This window comes from Dysidea avara, chromosome 15 (assembly GCF_963678975.1).
Source record: "Dysidea avara chromosome 15, odDysAvar1.4, whole genome shotgun sequence".
Lineage (NCBI taxonomy): Eukaryota > Metazoa > Porifera > Demospongiae > Dictyoceratida > Dysideidae > Dysidea > Dysidea avara.
The window spans coordinates 13,141,640-13,161,390 of NC_089286.1; the positions used below are offsets into that span (position 1 = coordinate 13,141,640).

A 19,751-nucleotide genomic window follows, 5' to 3' on the forward strand; every position below is an offset into this window, starting at 1 on the left:
ACCCTGGCACCTAAGTTTTTCTCTGTGGTGTTCCCTACCTTACCTGTATAAACCTGAAAGCTGCAAGTATATCCATTTTTGGTATCACACCTACACCAGACCTTAAAACTCTTTTAATAGGCTTCTTGGGCATGTATTGTTTAAGTGAGGATTGACCCTTATATATCGCCATAGCCTCGTAGATGGAGTTTTCCCTGTGGGGATTATACAATGCCAAGAAGTTTTTAGAAAGTATGTTTACTAAAGGACACTGGACAAATATTCATCTATCCCACACTGACAGAAATGGGGTATAGGTGTAGGACAGGCTGACTGGTCTGTCGACCTGTTCAACATGGAGGAAATGTGATGTTTCCTTTACCATTTCCACACATTTGATAGCTAATCTGTCATGCCATATAAAATGTCTTCTGTCATGTAGCAAGACAGATGCAGGACATGTCACACTAGAAGTGCTTCTGTGCAACAATTAGGAAATATGACCTTTACCATAACATTTCCTATGTATGTGATAGGTAATATGTCTTACTGTATGATATATCACCTATCACACTGTAGGACAGGTGCAGGACATGTCACACTAGAAGTGCTTCTGTGTAACATTTAGGAAATATGACCTTTACCATAACATTTCCTATGTATGTGATAGGTAATATGTCTTACTGTATGATATATCACCTATCACACTGTAGGACAGGTGCAGGACATGTCACACTAGAAGTGCTTCTGTGCAACAATTAGGAAATATGACCTTTACCATAACATTTCCTATGTATGTGATAGCTATTATGTCTTACTGTATGATATATCACCTATCACACTGTAGGACAGGTGCAGGACATGTCACACTAGAAGTGCTTCTGTGTAACATTTAGGAAATATGACCTTTACCATAACATTTCCTATGTATGTGATAGCTAATATGTCTTACTGTATGATATATCACCTATCACGCTGTAGGACAGGTGCAGGACATGTCACACTAGAAGTGCTTCTGTGTAACATTTAGGAAATATGACCTTTACCATAACATTTCCTATGTATGTGATAGTTAATATGTCTTACTGTATGATATATCACCTATCACACTGTAGGACAGGTAACCCTGATGTAAAATGAAACACTAAATTAATACATGACGTCATATTTACGTGCATTATAAATTACTTGTATAATACATGCAAGCATTCACTAATTGCAACATCTAATAATTTTGTACAGCAAATATGCTCGCATCATATTTCTATTCATCCTTGTTTGCCAAAATTAAACACATTGCATAAATGACTGTTCAAGTAATAATTTCAGAATTATAGATTTTAAGTTATTGAACAATACAGCTGTATACAAATAGCATATATGTGGCCCGGTCTGAAAAAAGGGACTTATAGCCTTTCCACTTTTCTCACTTTGAGAGCTCATAACTATTTTTCTGAATGACCTATGGCAGTGATATTTGCAAACAATAAAGTGACAACATAGTGCAATTGTCTGAAAATTTTAACAAAAGATGCCTCGTATTATTGCAGGATGCATGCTGTTTGAGACAACACATCTTCACTATACAAAGACAGTATGTTTAATAGAACCATACATTTAATCTTCTAACTTGCTGTTAAATCCATAAGACATCCTATTTAGGACATCTGATCCTATATTTAGCGATCTCTGAAGGGGGCAAGGAGGACTAGAGCCCCCTAATGATCTTCAAAACTTTATTGCTTCCAAATTATCAAGGTACTCTAATAGAGCTAGCAGTCAAGTATATGAAATTGCCTTCAGAAGCCATCTTATAAAATAAAATTCCAAACCTTTGCTGTGGAGGCATGCGGCCAGACCCCTTCTATAGATTTACTGTTAAGTGTGTTTGCACACTGTTGTACATATCTGTGCAACCACCTAGGAAGTAGGGATGAGTCTATTTTGTGTTTTTTTCTACCTATTTTTCTTTCAAGCAATTCTTTTTATTCTTACCTATTTTGCTCATAATAATTATTTGATTATGGATAAATATTTTCGCTGTGATTTAATCTTTTAAGTAAATATGACTGCTCTATTAGAGTAATTCATAACTTGGTGACTGCTCTATTAGAGTATCTCGTTTTTTGCTTTACAAAATAGGTCAACTTCCAGCTCCTGCATGGGTATCCAATATTCTAAATTTTCACCTATTGTGCCAGCATTTTGCTTCTTGCTTTTATCCTCCTATTATTCCAAAAATTTTGCAGAATCGACGTATCCCTACTAGGAACAGACCAATTAAAGCTCCCCTATTTATATAAAAATTATAGGCCTGAGCCTGCATGTGATGCTTTTGAAATTTATTATGTATGTTTTTGAGCTATACTTAACATTTATTTAGGATTACTGAGCAGTCAGCCCTGCTGATATGCTGAGGAAAAAAATCATACAAGTACATTATAATAATTTGAAACGTTAATTGAGAAAGAGTCATAATCAAGATCAATGTAGGATTGTGGTAAGTAGTTCCACTCTTGAACTGTTCTGGAGAAAAAGCTTTTCTGATAGGCTGTAGTTGATGTTAGTGGCAATATAAAATGGTGTTGATGGTATTGTCTGGTTTCTCTGTTCATAGGAAAGTAATTAGCAGGTAGAGAAATAGGAATATCATTGTGGAGTGCTTTATAAAATGTTTGCAGTCGTGCTATCTTACGTCGAGTTTGTAGCTCAGGCCAGGAGAGATGTTTAAGCATTGAGGTAACTGAACTGTATCTATTGTAATCTTTCAATACCCATCTTGCTGCTCTTCTTTGAATATTTTCAAGTTTGTGTATGTCATTGTTGTAAATAGGATCCAATACCACTGAAGCATATTCCAGTTGAGGTCTGACCATTGCTAAATATGATGCTGCTTTCACCTCGGTAGAACAATTACTAAGATTCCTTTTAAGGAAGTTTAAAGTTCTAGATCCTTTGCCTGTTATTTTAGATATGTGTGGTGACCAAGATAAATGATTGTCTAAGACTACTCCGAGATATGTATGTCTGTCAGTAATTGTTAAGGTGTGGTGGTTTAGCTTGTAATTGTGGATGATGGGTGACTGAGATCTGGTGCATCTTATTACAACACATTTAGATACATTAAATCTAAGTTGCCATATTCGTACCCATTCTGATAGCTTGTCAAGATCTTGTTGGAGGATGGTGGTGTCGCTGTGGGATTCAATTACTCTGTATAACAAGCGGTCATCAGCAAACAGCCTTAATGGTGATGTAATATTTCTAGTTATGTCATCTTCTTTATTGTGCTCCAATCATGCCTAGTGGTTTATTATGGTCCAATTATGCCTATAGGTGTCCCATAATCTCCCATTACACAAATATGCTTGTTAGATATTTGTATTTTGACTGCTCTATTAGCATATGTGAGCCTTCTATTAGGATATTTCAACATGCAGTGACAGCTTAATAATTTTTACTGTTTAAAATTAATTTTGTGGCAATTACATTCATGTATATAGCCTCAAGGATTAACCATTAACATTCAAAGTGAAACAATAACATTACATGGTGTAATGATTTGTTTATGTGGGATATACCCACTAGCAATCATATTGGAGGATTTAAAGAAGGTGTTGGCTTTGCTTTGCGAAAATGCAGGAGGTGCATGGCAACTGCAGCTGATCTCAGTGCAAGATAAGGTATGTATATATACGCTAGACATTATACTTAAAATTAAATTATCTTGTCACGGCACATTACAGTTTCCTGAAGCAAAAATCAAGTTCAAGTATATATGTACTTTGAGTGAGCCATAAGGATACAGCGCCTCGTGCCAATATAAACTGAACTTGAAGAATGAGTACTTTGTCTTCATCACTATCATCATAGCAATTTAATCACTTGACAACTACTAGATTACAAGCCATGCCCATTGTATACGTACAAACAATAAAAAATTATATGATAATTTTCTTATAAGCTAGTGCACAACATCTACTAGTAATTGACTGTTAGCTTCCTGTCCGGACTGAACAGACCAGCAGTCGTGAAGACTACCAGTTGAGATAGCAGTGCATTAAAGTGTTTGAGAGTTAAATAGAGTACCGCGAACGAGTTTTATGCCCGTTTCGTCAAAGTGACAGTGCGTTGTTTGGCAAGCTAGCAAAGGTGAGGCTACATGTACTTATCCACTTGTTTTATAATCCTTTGTGTTATGTCAATTGTTTTACTGAAAACACAATGGACATATTTGGCAGTGAGAACTGTGAGAAAGAATGGTAAGGTTGTCGACGTACATGATGCAGTATATTAATCCAGCAGTGTCAAGGCCGGGGTGTCACTCCATTAGCTTCTGTACTACAATCAGCAACTGCAGTCAAATTGATTTTCAGTCTTGACCTTTGACTTTCATCAAAATTTTATCTTGTACCTTTGACCTTATTTTGCTACATTTAAGCACTATTTCATTCGTGCATTTTTGACCATCTTCTGAAAAGCTTGACTGTTGTCCTTCGCTCCTTGTCCATTGACCTATTATTTGACCGCAGTTGCAGATTGTAGCACAGAAGCTATTAGAGTGATGCCACCTTGACTGTTAATCATCTTAATCACTCACTTCTAATGTGATGACACCATTACACCAGGCTCTTATTTTACCAATAATTGACTATTATATTGCGATGTGGTGTGGGTCCCCGTACTAACACTGGTCACTTTTTAAAGGCTTCACTCAAAGTATGTATATATTGTGCTTATGGCACAAATTTAAATCTGTCATTTGCCTTCATGTAGGCCAGAACTCACACAGTGTTAGCTGATCACTGAGCTTGTAGTGAATGCTCTGAGTGTATAGGCCATAGTTACATCAAGGACTGAGTGACAAGTGATGACTCGTTGAGCCTGTAAACAAACGTTTACTGCCTGTATGGATATAGGCAATGATGCTGGGGTATGTACCATTGAATTCTGCTATGCACGAGCTCCGTGCAGTAACTCAATGACAGTATGCAAAAGTATGCAATTTATATGTAGAAGCTGCTTAGACATACTATAAAAGTCTGGCAAAGGAACACATGCAAGGCTAAAAGCAGTGGAAAATATGAAGATACTGTTGTGACAAAGAGACGCAGAGAGACATTCAATAGAGTATATATTATAGTTTGTATATATGATATCTAGTATAGCTATGCACACTTCAATTGCCCCCCTCAGCTATGTTTAATGAATCTCAGTCCAAAAAATTTTCTGCATGTTGTACGACGAGCAATATTATTTATATTAAATGAGGCCAGCATGCCCTACTGGCTATAGGACAAAGACTTTAGTTCATGATGTACCATACATATTTTGCCTATGTAATCTCTACTTTAAATGAGGCCGCTTGTAATGTCCCAATTACATTTTTATACCATCATTGTGGAAACTAAATAGCTAACTGAGTTATATGTATGGCTATCATTATAATTATTATATTCAATCATTATATCCTTCATTGTAGAAAGTTACGCAGAGATGTGCTGAACTTCAGAAATTATCATATGCCGAAGATGACAGAAAAAAATGGGAGAAGGTGCTCACAGCTGAAATGATATCTTCTGATGAAAGTGACAAAGATGAACAAAGAAAAGCAATTTTTTCAGTTAAAGAGTTGTTCTGGTGAAACGATAGGGTCACCAACTTTTTTATTAAGCTTGATGATTCTATGAAAAAAAGAAAATCTGATCAAGCAGTTAGACAGAGTAAACCCAGACAGAGTAAACTCATCAAAATTCTTGATCCGGGTCGCAAGTGTATCAACAGACAGTATGGAAGTGACTACTCCTTGATAGGTGCATTACAACATACAACATACAATACATACCTCCGGACAATTTACAGCACTTGAAAGCGAGCTTGATAGAAACGCAGCAGAAACGTTGCTTTCAACTTGGTTTGCAGCATGCTTCAGATCATCACCAGACCTCAAGTCATTCGGCCGTGACTAGCCGGACCTCGAGTCCATGATCACTATATTACTCCAGTGCATGACGCCACCATGTTACAAATATCTAGGGCTGGTTCCCAACATCAACGTACTTCATAGCACCTCGCATAGCGCAGTACTTAACACCTATGTAACCCGTGAAAGACGTCATAAAGCCTAAAGTTTGCAATTATCACACAAACAAACAACCGAACAACACAGAAGTGACGCATACAAGCCACAAAATATTTTTACTGTATGCTACAGACAGACAGACATGACAGAGATACCTTTCTACTTGGTCAAAGTCTAAATATAGGTCACACCCGCCGCAACACACATTGCACAAACAAATAGGTAAAGATTAAGGAGTGACATTAAATTTACAAGCCACACAAGCACCAATTCAATCAGCATTAGATCCTTCAAACATTCTATGACCCTTTCGGTGTAAGGTTCTGTGTATGGTGTAACCTATCCTTTGGCTTGGTATTAAACCTGTAAACCTACTGTGGGTTATCCACTGCTGGGGTAATTTGATCATAGGTTTGATTCCGGCCCCGGATTCCGGTGATCAGTACGCTTAGCGGCGACTCCAGTGGCTATAAACCTCAAACTCGACTATACAGCACAGTTGCCACAGTACTTGTACTTGTACTGGACTCACTAGGTCGTATGGTAACTCGAGTAGCAATAATTCATTCCATCTCGCATTCCATTTAATTATCACCAAGTAACTCACGTGAGGATGCCATCCCGGGAGGGTAGAGTTTGTACAGTAATTTAATTACTTGATTGGTATGTTGTGTGAGTACCGGTAGGATCACAATTATTTGTAATTTGTTTGCAGCGGACTCAGCATTTCTACCTTTTAGGATCACAATTAGGATCACAATTATTTGTAATTTGTTTGCAGCGGACTCAGCATTTCAGCATCACTACCACCTTACTGCCAGAGTGTATGGCCGATGCGGATCCCGGCATCATCATAGTATTCGCATCGGACACTGCTGTCCATGCGTGCATGAGTCGTGCAAGCGTTAATTCTGTGGCGGGTACTTGGGGAAGTGCCCGTGTTGTAATTCCGACAAGCCCCCAAAGAGGTAAAGGGCAGATTATATATCAGTTATGATGTGTAATAAATGTCATGTGTTGTCAGGAGTAAATGCAGCCCAGTCCTTGCAGAACTTGAGAAGCTGGCTTGATACCTTGATTGTTAGCATGACAGCGGCCAACCCACTGGTGTATGATGGTGATGGCAATAGGGAGTGGGGAATGTACCACCATATTCTACCGGATGAATTTGTCAACATTACTTCTGTGTTGTCTACAGGACTGAGTACTTGGGGTTTGGACTGTCAGTCCAATGGTTTGTCATGTGGAAAAGTATATTATTTGACTGGTAACGGTAGAGGAAAAATAACTCTTGGACACAACCACTTGGGTCCATTTATCGGTTGATAAACTTTATGTTCCACGGAATTAACTTTATGTTTACTTTATGTTCCACAGAATTAACTTTATGTTCCACTGCTACTAGTTGTATACATCTGTATTATATCATTATCTTGGATATATAGCTATAAAACAGAAATGACAATCCAATTGATCATGGGTAGAAACTCTGTTGGTGTGAATGAGTTTCATATATTTTTAGTTGCTATGGGAACATGTTAAACTGCAAATATTGATCATATAACAATACAAATAAATTGTGTTTATCAGTAGTATTTAACAATGTTTAGGACCTGAAGCCAGGTCCATCTCCGGAGAAGCATCAACAGAACGATAGTAAATATAGTAAATAGATCGGCTTCCACGAACATGGGTGGTATATATAAATGCGTAATCATGAATATACTTTGTACTGAGTTATATATGTACTGAGTGAGTAGTCCAGTGACATTTAGAAGCCCTAGCAATTGTTTACTTTGTCAATCATTTTAATTCACTTATGGTCAGGTCATATGTAGCTGGTTACATCATAAAATTGAACCACAAAAGTGCACTAAATGCTATAACTCGGTAATAATGGTTTTGTCAAGAAAAAAGCAAAAGCTACGTACAGCGGAATTATGGAATTAGTTTCACCCGAGTAGTTCACTGGATTAATTTCATCAATATACTGAGTTTCATAAAATCTCTTTAATACAGAAGTATGCTTCTGTGTGGTTGGTGACACTTTAACACTATTAGTGATGTGTTCCATATAAGGCAAGCACCAATTCAGTTGCATAATGATTCCCATGTTCTTATGTGTTCCCATGTGTTGATGGCTTGATGTGTTCCCATGGGTGCCTCTTACTGTATCCCATGTGTTCTCATGGGTGCCTTACTGTATCCCATGTGTTCTCATGGGTGCCTTACTGTATCCCATGTGTTCCCATTCCCATGTGTTAATGATTCCCAACTGATTTGCATCATGAGAAGACACTGACACATAGCGAGGGTAGGGTCATCATGAGAAGACACTGACACACAGTGAGGATAGGGTCATCATGTGACACATAGTTAGGGTAGGGTCATCATGAGAAGACAATGACACACAGTGAGGGTAGGGTCATCATGTGACACATAGTTAGGGTAGGGTCATCATGAGAAGACAATGACACACAGTGAGGGTAGGGTCATCATGTGACACATAGTTAGGGTAGGGTCATCATGAGAAGACAATGACACACAGTGAGGGTAGGGTCATCATGAGAAGACACTGACACACAGTGAGGATAGGGTCATCATGTGACACATAGTTAGGGACAAACAAAACTGATGCACCATAGTAACATGCGCCATGGTAACACAGTGAACAAAAGGTCTACTGTATGTTATTTAGCAAATGTATAGTACAATATACTTCATCACCAAATAGTTCTAGTCACTGGTTATCAAGTGTTTTGCTCTCTGTTCAGCTGAACCACTTTGATGAACTACTGATGAACTGGCTGGTCGATTTGCTATGATGGAGAGTATCAGTGATTTGCTGAGGCTGAGAAAGTTGGGGCATGTTGTGCGGATGTGGGAAGGACAAAGTTCGCCAGGACTTCAAAAAATGTGGAATCACAGAGACGTCATGGTATGCAGAAAGTACCAAGTGAAAAACTATTTGTCATGACTTTCTCAAGGTCGTCAATTATGTGTGTTTAATAGATAGGTACTTCAAAGGGTGAAGCTATCCTTTGAGGTGGGCAGCCAGACAACATGAATAGTTAGCTGCATGCCTTGTGGTATTGACAGTTAAGTGGGAAGCCATTTGAGTTGAACAAACACTACAATTTGGCAAACACTAAACAGTATGCATTTTCAATTGTAACAAGGATTTCAGGAGGATATACACAGGCAGCTCTGATGTTACGCTCTGTATACCTCTCTACAAAGGACAATGTACATTTAGACATTATAGACTTAAACTCTCAATAAAAGACACTGTACCTCTCTATAAAGGATACATTAGCCTAGGACACCACCTTATACATTGTCTATAGTGTTTAGTTTATGATCGCACTGGTAACAACTGAATCCATGGGTTATTCCATCAACTTAAAGATGGAGAGTTGCAGTTTATAATGTCTGAGTTAAACAGTCCAGAATTCTTCGCTTGGAGGGGAGCCTGTTCTGCTGCTGGAATCAGTGCTGGCAAATTCTGCGTCATAACCAAAGCAGGGAGAGGGATAGTTCATCATTCGATTGGACCATTTGTGTAAACTAATGGTCAATAATTTGTACATGGAGTCATCGTGTATTAATATAATGTGAAATGTGTATATAGTGCAGTTTACTTTATGTATACACAGGCATACTGTTCAAACTGAATTTTCTTGCAACTTAAATATTTTTGCACATTTCCAAGTCATAATTGATGGGTTCTGGCATTTTTGCCATATTTGCTTGAACAGTCCAAGATGTCATGATGGAAGAAGCAATAGTTATTTTGTTAAAGACTCTGCTTTGGTAATTAAGGTAGTTTTGGGAAAATAACGCTTTGACCAGAAGCCAGCAAGTTTGCAACCTCAATTTACACTATCAAAGGATAAGGGCATTGTAGTTGTGGTCAACAGACAATAGAAATTCTAAGGAGTGTTGATTGGTGGTGTGAGGTCATATAATTGATTTGGTTGGTGTCACCTTTTTTTTTTCATAATCCATGTGATCAAAGCATGCACTGTAAATAGGGTGAGTAGTAGGGAATAAAGTAATAGAATTACACTGTCAAACATCATAAATTTGGGTGATATAAGGTGGCACACTTGACACCGCATATTACCTTGACCATGAACCATGCAGTTTGTATTTCTGTGCAGTGACTGTAGTGTGCGTGCATGTGTGCGCTACATGTGTACGTATGATACGTTTGTGTGTAGTACGTGTGTGATACGTTTCTATGCATTGAATCCTACTACATTAATAGACCTATGTGCGATAATTCCACGCAGTGCATTCTAACATTTCTACAAATCACCAGGAGCCAGAAGCATAGGCTTTAATAAGTAGTGCTTGGAGGGGAGCCTTTTCAATGAGAATGGCGCTTATAAGGGTTATGAGCGCTTATTACATCGTCGCTGTTTAAAGTAGTAAAGTGCATTACTCGAAGCTTGAGTGGCATATTGGCATTTGAAATAATTTAACGTTGCTTTAATACGTCTAATTGTTTAAATAACACAAAGATAGTCCGTAGTAAAGTAGCCAGGAGACAAATTATTTCTGCATAATTGGAGTTCAACTTGTCAGAATTTCTACATCAACACAAGTTTTCTCATTGCTATCCCCCCTAACCCCCCCCCCATCCCCTTGGCTGAAATATCTAGTCTACCACTATTCTCAATGTAAGGTGAAGCAAAAATGAACATCTCTAGATTGTAAATGTGGTTCAGGTAGCTTCCACTTATGGCAGACCTAGCTGTCAAGTCACAGACCTCAAATAGATGGACATGAAATGCGTTAGAGGAGACATACGACCAGGACCTGAGATATACTATGCATTCTACCATTATTAAACATTGACTTTCGTCATATCACTCCTGTCCTATGCATGTCCCTCTGGATTGGTTGTTGTTATGCTACCATGTTAAAAGGGGTGAAGCCCTTTTTAATATATAGATCAGTGCTTTAAAACATGTGTTCTATCCAGGTGCTACTATAGTACCCAAGTACCCAGGTGCTACTACATCTTACCCAGGAGCTAGCATAATAAAACAGGCTTGTAAACAATACCAGCGCATTGCTCCTTTAATGTTAGATTTTTCAATCAATACTGAAATTCCCATTCATCAACTTCTGTGAGGCAAAGGGGTGAGGTATCTAATTTGTGGTTCTGGACTGTATGTCACATGATGAAATATGAGCAATCACTATTAGTAATAATGTAATCTGTGGTATGTTTGTTTATCATAACATGGCTTCCCACTTGTCCATTATCACCCTTCAGGGTAATATTCAATCTCTGAAACCCATAAGATAGTATATCCATGGCAAAGGCGTGTGTGTGCTTGTGTAGGTGAGTATAACGGTGTGCGCTGTGCGGTAGCTATAGCTACGTGTTACGTTCAGTTAGGGGCGCCGGGTGCTGTTTATATTGTGTTTTTTTTTGAAATACTGAATCATCACTAATGATAGGCATTCCAGCCCGATTTTAAAATTTTGACTTTTTATATGCGTAACTGATAGAGTAATGATTGCTGATTTCAGAAATATATAGTTTGTTAGGTTGGAGTTTGCTACTTTGGTAAGTACAAAGCTTATAACCAAAAAAAGGTGCATTTTTTCTCCAGGGTTCCCCATACATTTTATAGGTAAAAATGGCACAATTGATTCAGGAAGCTAGCTAGTACCTTGGACTGTCCTAAAATGGCAGTTACTCCATGCTGCAAGTTTGTACAAGTATTGAGAGTAGTTTTGGGGTTTGTGAAATCTCAGTGATCTTTGAATGCCTTGTGGCGAGCAAATATGTTTGACCTATTGCACACATATCATGGTGGGTATATATACTCACTGGCAAGTAGCTACATCAGCTGAGTCAAGATTGGATACTAGTCAACTTTAAAAGGTAAACAACCCAAGTGGAGGTGTCAGAATGATGCAAGGTACCTAAAGCGGAGTTGTGGTTTCAATTATGTCATTGTTATGCCGCCTTTGAAGTGGCTGATCAGTAGTTTGAGGATGGTGATCATAGCCATCAGAAAACTGCTGTGTCGCTGAAAACCGATAACCCACACAAAGCAACTGTGTGGTTCAAACTAAGCACTAGTGAATACCTTCCATCCTACACTATGGTTTTTTAAAGTTTCGAAGTATTCTACATAAATCACGGCTCTAAAAAAACATTACAAAACGACACAAAACTCACTTAAACTTAACGCGCATAATAAAACTAAGATTTTGACGTTCATCAGCATATGGACAAACCCCATAGTGAGCTTCATCTTCTTAGAAGGCTGTATGACTGAGCAAACCCAAGGTATACACGAGTAGGTATTTTGTGCCGTAGTTCCAATGCAATGGCGAATATACGGAGAAAATTATTGTTAAAAAATCCCGGATTCTGGAATGCCTACTAATGACGTAATAAATCGTTTCAAGTTACGTATATATAAATTCAGCACTGTTGTATTCCAGCTAGCTATGATTAGAAACAAAAATCTCACAGGTGCTACAAAGGCACCTAGTAAAAACAGGAAGCGTAGACAAAAGATGAAACGTTTAGAAGGAATAAAAAACTTTAGAGCGCAGTGTGGCCAAAAGCTGGAGTCTTTGGAAACTAATACGTAAGGCATTGTTGGCAGTGGTGGGGTGCCAATTGTATTTGTGTTAGCTAGGCCGCTATAGATACAGAGCTATGGTAACTATATGGCTATAGCTATTGTGTTCGTGAATCATTGTATATTACTATATATAGCTGCTATCCATAGCTTTTTTCACTTGATTTTTGGCCTCCACCAACGTTTATGCATGGGTTACTGGCTTTGGAACTCTTCGGCCTTTTAAGAGTATAACATATTTTACTCTCCAATATAGGCTCCTAGGCTATGGGTAAACACCTCGAACAGGCTCTGCCTTCTGTGTCCACCCTCCAGTGCCTAACTGGTAAAGCAGATAAGACTGAAGTATAAGTAAGTACTGTTACATCCCACTTTAACAGTGTTTGACACCATAATTCAATGATTATTGCCGTATTTGTGTATCTCCAGCTACAGAGTAAAAAGAATTACTGATACCATCAGACATACTATAGCTAGCACTTGCCAGACATTTAGCTTGGGGAACATTGGTAAGAGTTGTGCTACACCATTGATGGGATCTGTGCCTTCTGAGAAATTAAATGATTTCATTAAACAATTTCCATATGATCTAATAAAAAAGACTGATGAAATATTAGGTAGTGGTCGATTTGGAGATTGCACGGTTGGATATTTTCAGGGGAGAAAAGTATGCATTAAAACCTATCACGACCAGTATTCATCTCAGCAATCACTTCGTATGATCATAAAGGAGGCAAATCACCTTGCAAGGCTGAGTCATGGCTATGTTTGTTATTTACAAGGTGTACAGGTTGATCGACAGCCCTATTATCTTGTTACAAATCTTTATGAAATCAATGGTGAATCTATTACTATCCATGATTTGCTCCAAAACAAAGAAAAAAGTACTGTGAAAGAGTTATTGCTTTTGGTCACTGCTAAATCATGGCTTGACATATTTTATAAAATTGCAGAAGGATTGAAATATCTGCATCACCACAATATTATTCACCGTGATCTTAAAACAGATAATGTGGTTTTTTACACTGATTCAGGGATTCAAGTTCCAGTAATTGTTGACTTTGGTAAATGTCAACATGTTAGTAGAACACAGAAGTACTCCTTAACTAAACATCAACAGGAAGAATATAGATCAAAGCATCAACATATTGCACCTGATTTGATTGATGGTACTAACAGACCATCGCCTAAGAGTGACATTTACAGCTATGGGCGGATGTTTCGAACTGTCGTGGTGAATTATCCTATATCACGAAAAAGTATCTCTCCGGCTATAATAGAATTAATAAAGTCATGTGTAAAATATGAATCTTCAAAGCGACCCTGTCTGGAAAACATTATAACTTGTATTAAAACTGGATTATGAAACTTAATATATAGCAGCTATTATACAGTGCATGTCTTCATTGCATATCTGCATGCAGTAATGATCATATAATTGTCTTACTAGATATAGCGCTAACAGCAATTAATGATTTTCTATCAACATATATAACTATGATAAAGCCATACATCATGTCATGCATATGATTTGTTAACATGCAGACATGCAGCTTCTAATAACTCTTTTGTATATTATAATTCATAATAATATATAGCAGGAAATTCAATGTGCACGTCATTATAAATGTAACTGATATATGAGTATTTGCTTCCTTGTATATGTATAATAAAACTTTAACTCTCTATACTTAGTTATATATATTCAATCATAAGGAGATACAAACAATACATTTCCATATTCATCATTCAATTTTTCTACTAGAGAAGCTGTCCTAAATTTAATTGCACTAACATCTAAAAATTGGCTTGGTTCAAAAAAATCACTCTCCCATATTGTAACTGGCTTTCCACATTTTTCTTTATCTGTATGGTGCTTGTAGCAGCTTAAATAAACCAGAGTATGAGTCTTTGGCAAACACTCTATGACAGCTGCTACCTTTGCAAAGAAATAAATCTTAGCTGGACGGGTTTCATTATTGATTTCTATCATGACAATGCTCGAAGTTTTAGCTCTACTAGTGCAACCTCCATATACTTTACCATTGATTGTAATAGTACTATATTTCTGATAAACAGGACTAATGTACTTTGATGCTGATTCTTCATAACCAAATCGACTATATAGATCTTGCATTTCATTAGCACTAAGTACACATCTAGTGTAATGGTGAGGAAACTCCATATTATCTGTAGTACATCTCAACTCATTTTGGCCCAAAGTACCAACGTATGATCTGCTAAATTGAATGAGTTCATTGAAGTCATCTACATAGTCATTAGGTAATGCTACTTTAGCTGTGTCAGCATCAGAAAGAAACCGTCTCATCATTTGAACCTCAATCGATCTATTGTTATTAGGAAGCCTTCCTAATATTCCATTATATCTCTCAAAAGAAAAAAGCCAAAAGTTTTGCATTGGTCCATAATCTAATATGCATTCACGAATATGACAACTCATATGCATATTGGGAGTAATCAAATGTTTTCCAAACAACTCTTCTGTTCTTTTACAAAATCTTAATATGAGTGCATCTGCTATAATAACATCGTCATGTGTAAGCCTGAATTTACACAGAATTCTACAAGCTAGAACAAGGTGTCTCCAACATTCAATGTTGGCAGCAGACAAAAGACCATACAAACATATAATGGAATAATGAATCACCCAATTTTTGTACTGATCAGCAGTAAAGCTTCTATATGAATCTGATATCTTATAGGGAATTCTTCCAATGTCTGATGGAATGACTATACGATTAATTCGATCTTGTATAATCTTTAAATCTTCTTTCGAAAGAATGGTCCCCTTGAGAAAAATTTTCTTTGTAAAATGCTTAGCTAACCCCAGAAATAAGTTGTGCATGGGATCTATCACTAGCATAGTGGGTGGATCAAAGTAGGGAAGGTCTAATAACCTCGAATATCTACAACCAAATTGTGATTCTTTTTGTGCAAGCTCAGTTTTTGATTGGCATTTTTCAAGCTCTAATACATCACTTCTGTGTCCAGCATTTGTTCTTGGGGTCCATTCATTGCGTTGAAACCCTGAAAAGTCAAGTTTTTTTTCGCTTTCAATTGATGGAAAGTATTTTTTACATTTGGAGCATCCCATGTGAGCACTGTGACCCATAAATCCACATAGTTTTCTTCCGGCTGGCAAATCACATGAACAACACAAAAGAGCGCATCGAACTTTTCTTCTTTGTACAGTAGTGGTTGTACATACATTCAGTTCTACTCCATTCCAGAATTGCAATAAATCATTTACCAAAGGTTTAATATATTCATTGACTGAATTTTCTGGCTCACGAGGTCCTGGTATAATACCAATAAGGCATATGTTTTGAAACTTATATCGTACATTCGGAGGAAGGTTTAACACACTTAGATAAATAACACCCACTGAGTATTGCAAATGTTTGTATGGCTGGAACCAATCTAGATTTAACATAAATCCATATGAGTAACTTTCTTCCAGAAATGGCAAGCCATCATATTTGATGAATTTTTTCCAAACCCTGCCATCATAAACATCTTTTAAGTCACTATCTGGAATTTCACGAGATTTCCAATGATTGCAGTTTTCTACAAATGATTTGTTCAGCAGCAGATGTTGCAATGATGTGTGCAAATCAACATAGCAGTAAGTCATTAGTGGATAAAAAACTTTACACTTACTGGCCAATTCAACTGTTTTAAGCAGACTTCCACCGCATGCCTGATTAACTCTTCTAGTAAAAGGTGGTTTATGGGAACACAATTTGGCTCTTTTGTTTGTAGAAGGGCCTTCAGTACATTCTTTTGCCTTCCATACAGTTCCACAAAGTTTACACACCGCATAGATTTGGAATTCCATTGCTTCTCTTTTTGTATACATTTTGTGTGCCATGAAGTTTGTAGAAGGAAGTTGAGCTGCAATAACTGCCAATGGTTCGTAAAAGCGACCTAGTACTGTGAAGTAAACCTTTAAAAATCGAAAAATTAAATCAACAATTCTTTGAGATAAAGAGAACTGTGCTTGCAATAGTAGAAAAAATCCTATCAACCATTTCACCAAGGAGTGAAGGTGTTTATCAGAGCCTTGTAAGTTATCCTCAATAGGTGGTGAAGATTCATCAATGCCTAAACTGTCACTTTCATTATTGTCACTCCAAACTTCTTGTTCATCCACATCTGTAAAGATGACAGCACATTTTGCAGAAAGCAATGATGTCAGTTAGAGCTCATTTGTTTTAGTACATGCACATGCAAGCTCTACAGTCATGGTTTATATAGCTAGTGGAAACTGTCTATGAAGCCACCTACATGAATAGGCTATCTTTCTGTTGCACCTACCCAACTGCAGCTATGAAGCAACCACCACCTGAAAGATTTAAGTCCAATGAAATTTGGCCCAAAAGTGTCTATAGACAGCTAGGCTACACGGTAATTCAAAATTCTAAGCGTACTCATTGTATACATGAAATACGATGGTCAATATTATATAGTAAAAAAGTATTTCACTACTAATGTCACAATACTCACAATGTTTAATTTAAGTTCTACAAAATGTTGCAACTGTTAGTGTCTGACCATCACTGCATGATAATGAGACATTAGTCTGAATAGTGACATTTACCACTTTGTCTTTATTGTGGATAATTAACTGAGTGCTCATACAGTTAAATGGCTATAAATATATATACAGTACTCAGGACAATAAGAAGTATAATATTTCTTATTGTTTCAGTAATATATCTGTAGTGCATATGTTTATCATTAAATGCACACTTAAATAGCATACCATCATCATCACGATCACTTGGTATAGCAGGATCTACTACAGGAGGAATTTCAATTATAGGATATTGATCCATTTCTGTGTCTGATGCAGGAGGAGAATCTTTATCTGTGCTGTCATTTTCATCATCCTTGTCATGATCGACAAGGTTTCTACTTAGAATTCCTTTGTCAATCCAATCCCCTGTCTCTGCATTGTAATAGATCCTCTTGTGAGCTTGAAATGTTTTGAATGAGAGTACTTGTTTGCAGTGTGGACAGAATCTTTCTGATAATTTTAAGCGCTTTACAGGTAAAGTCTCCATTGTTTGTAGAGCACAACTGCATTGTTATAGTAGCTCAACTATATTAGTGCTGATTATTTATACTATATCTATAGGTATTCATTGAAGTACTGAAAGTGTTAGCTAATATCACAGTTTGGGTGTTGTAGCTATTAGCTGATTACCAATGACATCACAAATTAAAATGCTTTTTATTATAATTGAGTCCTGTTTCTAGGTATTGCTATAATAATGAATTGCTTTTCCATTGTAACTTCAATAGTTTTGTGTAATGGTTTACTACCACTTTAGTGGTAATTTAAACTTTTATATGCATTACTATACAGAGCTAACCTCCATATCAGTATAACACTTGTCACGAGCAGAGATAGCTGCACACATACTGGTACATTGAATCATGCACGACATGTCAAATTGAGACAGTGGACTAACAGAAGGGACTAACAGAAGAGCTTACTACTTACTAGCTCCATTGGGCTTAGCTATCGTGTGTTCACTATACTTCTTTAAATTTGAATCAGTTTAACAGCTACACCACATGAGCAGGTTGAGGCAATAAAGTTTGGCTATTGGTGTTACTCATAATACTGTTAGTGCAATATAGCAATAGATGTCACAATTGAAGTGATCAATCTGTACATGCATGACTTACTGCCAGTACATAAGCCACATACATAAGAATTGTTTGTTCCTCAACCCCATGCCACATGCAAGTCATGTTAATTGGTATAGTATAGGTTTCCATAGTGACAAAGCAGTCAGTCTGCACATCAGTTGATCATTATGCAGGGAGTGATAGTATGATCACAGTTTGGGTGTTGAAATTATTAGGCTGATTAGCAATTACATACTTAATCTAGCAATTATAGGTTATAACAATACTAATTTTTCAGTTCCCTTTATTGTGTCTAACAATGGATTGCAACTTCAATCTGATGCATAATTATGTCATTAATTTTATAGCTGTCAGAGACAGCACAGCTTCAGCACTGGCTGTATACACATAATATTATGTACAGTACAATAAGTCATATTATGTGTTGTTCACTACAAACAACAAGCTCAATGCTGAGTTAATTTGAATAGTGGAATATGTCTACTTGCATTGTTAATTTTGTCATGTACAAAACATGTACACCTTTCCACACACATCCAGTTCATCAACTTCAACCAGCTGTAACTTCAAGTTATTGACCTGAAATTGTAGCTTCGTAACACCAACTGGTTAACATTTGCAGTTGATATCATAGTTCTACTCAGTGTTACATACAGTTCAGTACAGAGTAGCAGTATAATAACTTTAGATCACCTTGGGTGTAGCAGTAAATAATCATTAATATAAATGAATACAATTCACCTTCAACCACATGCCACATACAATATCATGTTAGTGGTATTGTTTCTATAGTGACATAGCACACAGCTAGTCTGATTATCAGCTTATATCAGAGAGTGATGATTTATATTAATTGTGATCACAGTTTAGGTGTTGCAGATATTAGGCTAATTACCAATAGCATCACAAATTTCTTCTGAGTCCTGTTTCTAAGTATTGCTATAATAATGAATTGCTTTTCCATTGTAACTTCAATAGTTTTGTGTAATGGTTTACTACCACTTTAGTGGTAATTTAAACTTTTATATGCATTACTATACAGAGCTAACCTCCATATCAGTATAACACTTGTCAAGAGCAGAGATAGCTGCACACATACTGGTACATTGAATCATGCATGACATGTCAAATTGAGACAGTGGACTAACGGAAGGGACTAACAGAAGAGCTTACTACTTACTAGCTCCATTGGGCTTAGTTAAATTATGTGTGTTCAGTAATGTTTTGAATTTGAGTCAGTGTAACTGCTATACCACATGAGCAGCAGAGGCAATGAAGTTTGGCTATATTGGTGTTACTCATAATAGCAGTAGTTAGTCATAGTTGAACTGTTAAAACGATTTGTACCAAATGTAATTTGAAGGTACCATGCAAATATAACACCAGTCTTC

General features: G+C 37.0%; 1 protein-coding gene and 1 long non-coding RNA gene across 5 annotated transcripts; both read left to right on the forward strand.

The window, feature by feature from the left end:
- The first annotated feature begins 421 nt into the window (after positions 1 to 421).
- On the forward strand, positions 422 to 1,257 carry LOC136245053 (uncharacterized). Its single transcript, XR_010695715.1, has 3 exons — positions 422 to 504; positions 559 to 1,040; positions 1,095 to 1,257. It is a non-coding gene; the product is annotated as an uncharacterized lncRNA (long non-coding RNA).
- Positions 1,258 to 5,459: 4,202 nt separating this feature from the next.
- LOC136245048 (tyrosine-protein kinase CSK-like) lies at positions 5,460 to 14,290 on the forward strand. 4 transcript variants are annotated; one of them, XM_066036563.1, is made up of 4 exons: positions 5,468 to 6,724; positions 6,777 to 7,029; positions 7,086 to 8,999; positions 13,108 to 14,290. In XM_066036563.1, the coding sequence occupies exons 3-4, from the start codon at positions 8,929 to 8,931 to the stop codon at positions 14,042 to 14,044; spliced, it is 1,008 nt and encodes a 335-aa protein (XP_065892635.1). In that variant the 5' UTR covers positions 5,468 to 6,724; positions 6,777 to 7,029; positions 7,086 to 8,928; the 3' UTR covers positions 14,045 to 14,290. The 4 variants fall into 4 exon arrangements, 3 of the variants coding, with proteins under 3 accessions (XP_065892635.1, XP_065892634.1, XP_065892633.1); XR_010695710.1 differs by lacking the exon at positions 13,108 to 14,290 and adding an exon at positions 9,049 to 10,461 and having other exon boundaries at positions 5,460 to 7,029; XM_066036562.1 differs by having other exon boundaries at positions 5,468 to 7,029.
- The last annotated feature ends 5,461 nt before the right edge of the window (positions 14,291 to 19,751 follow it).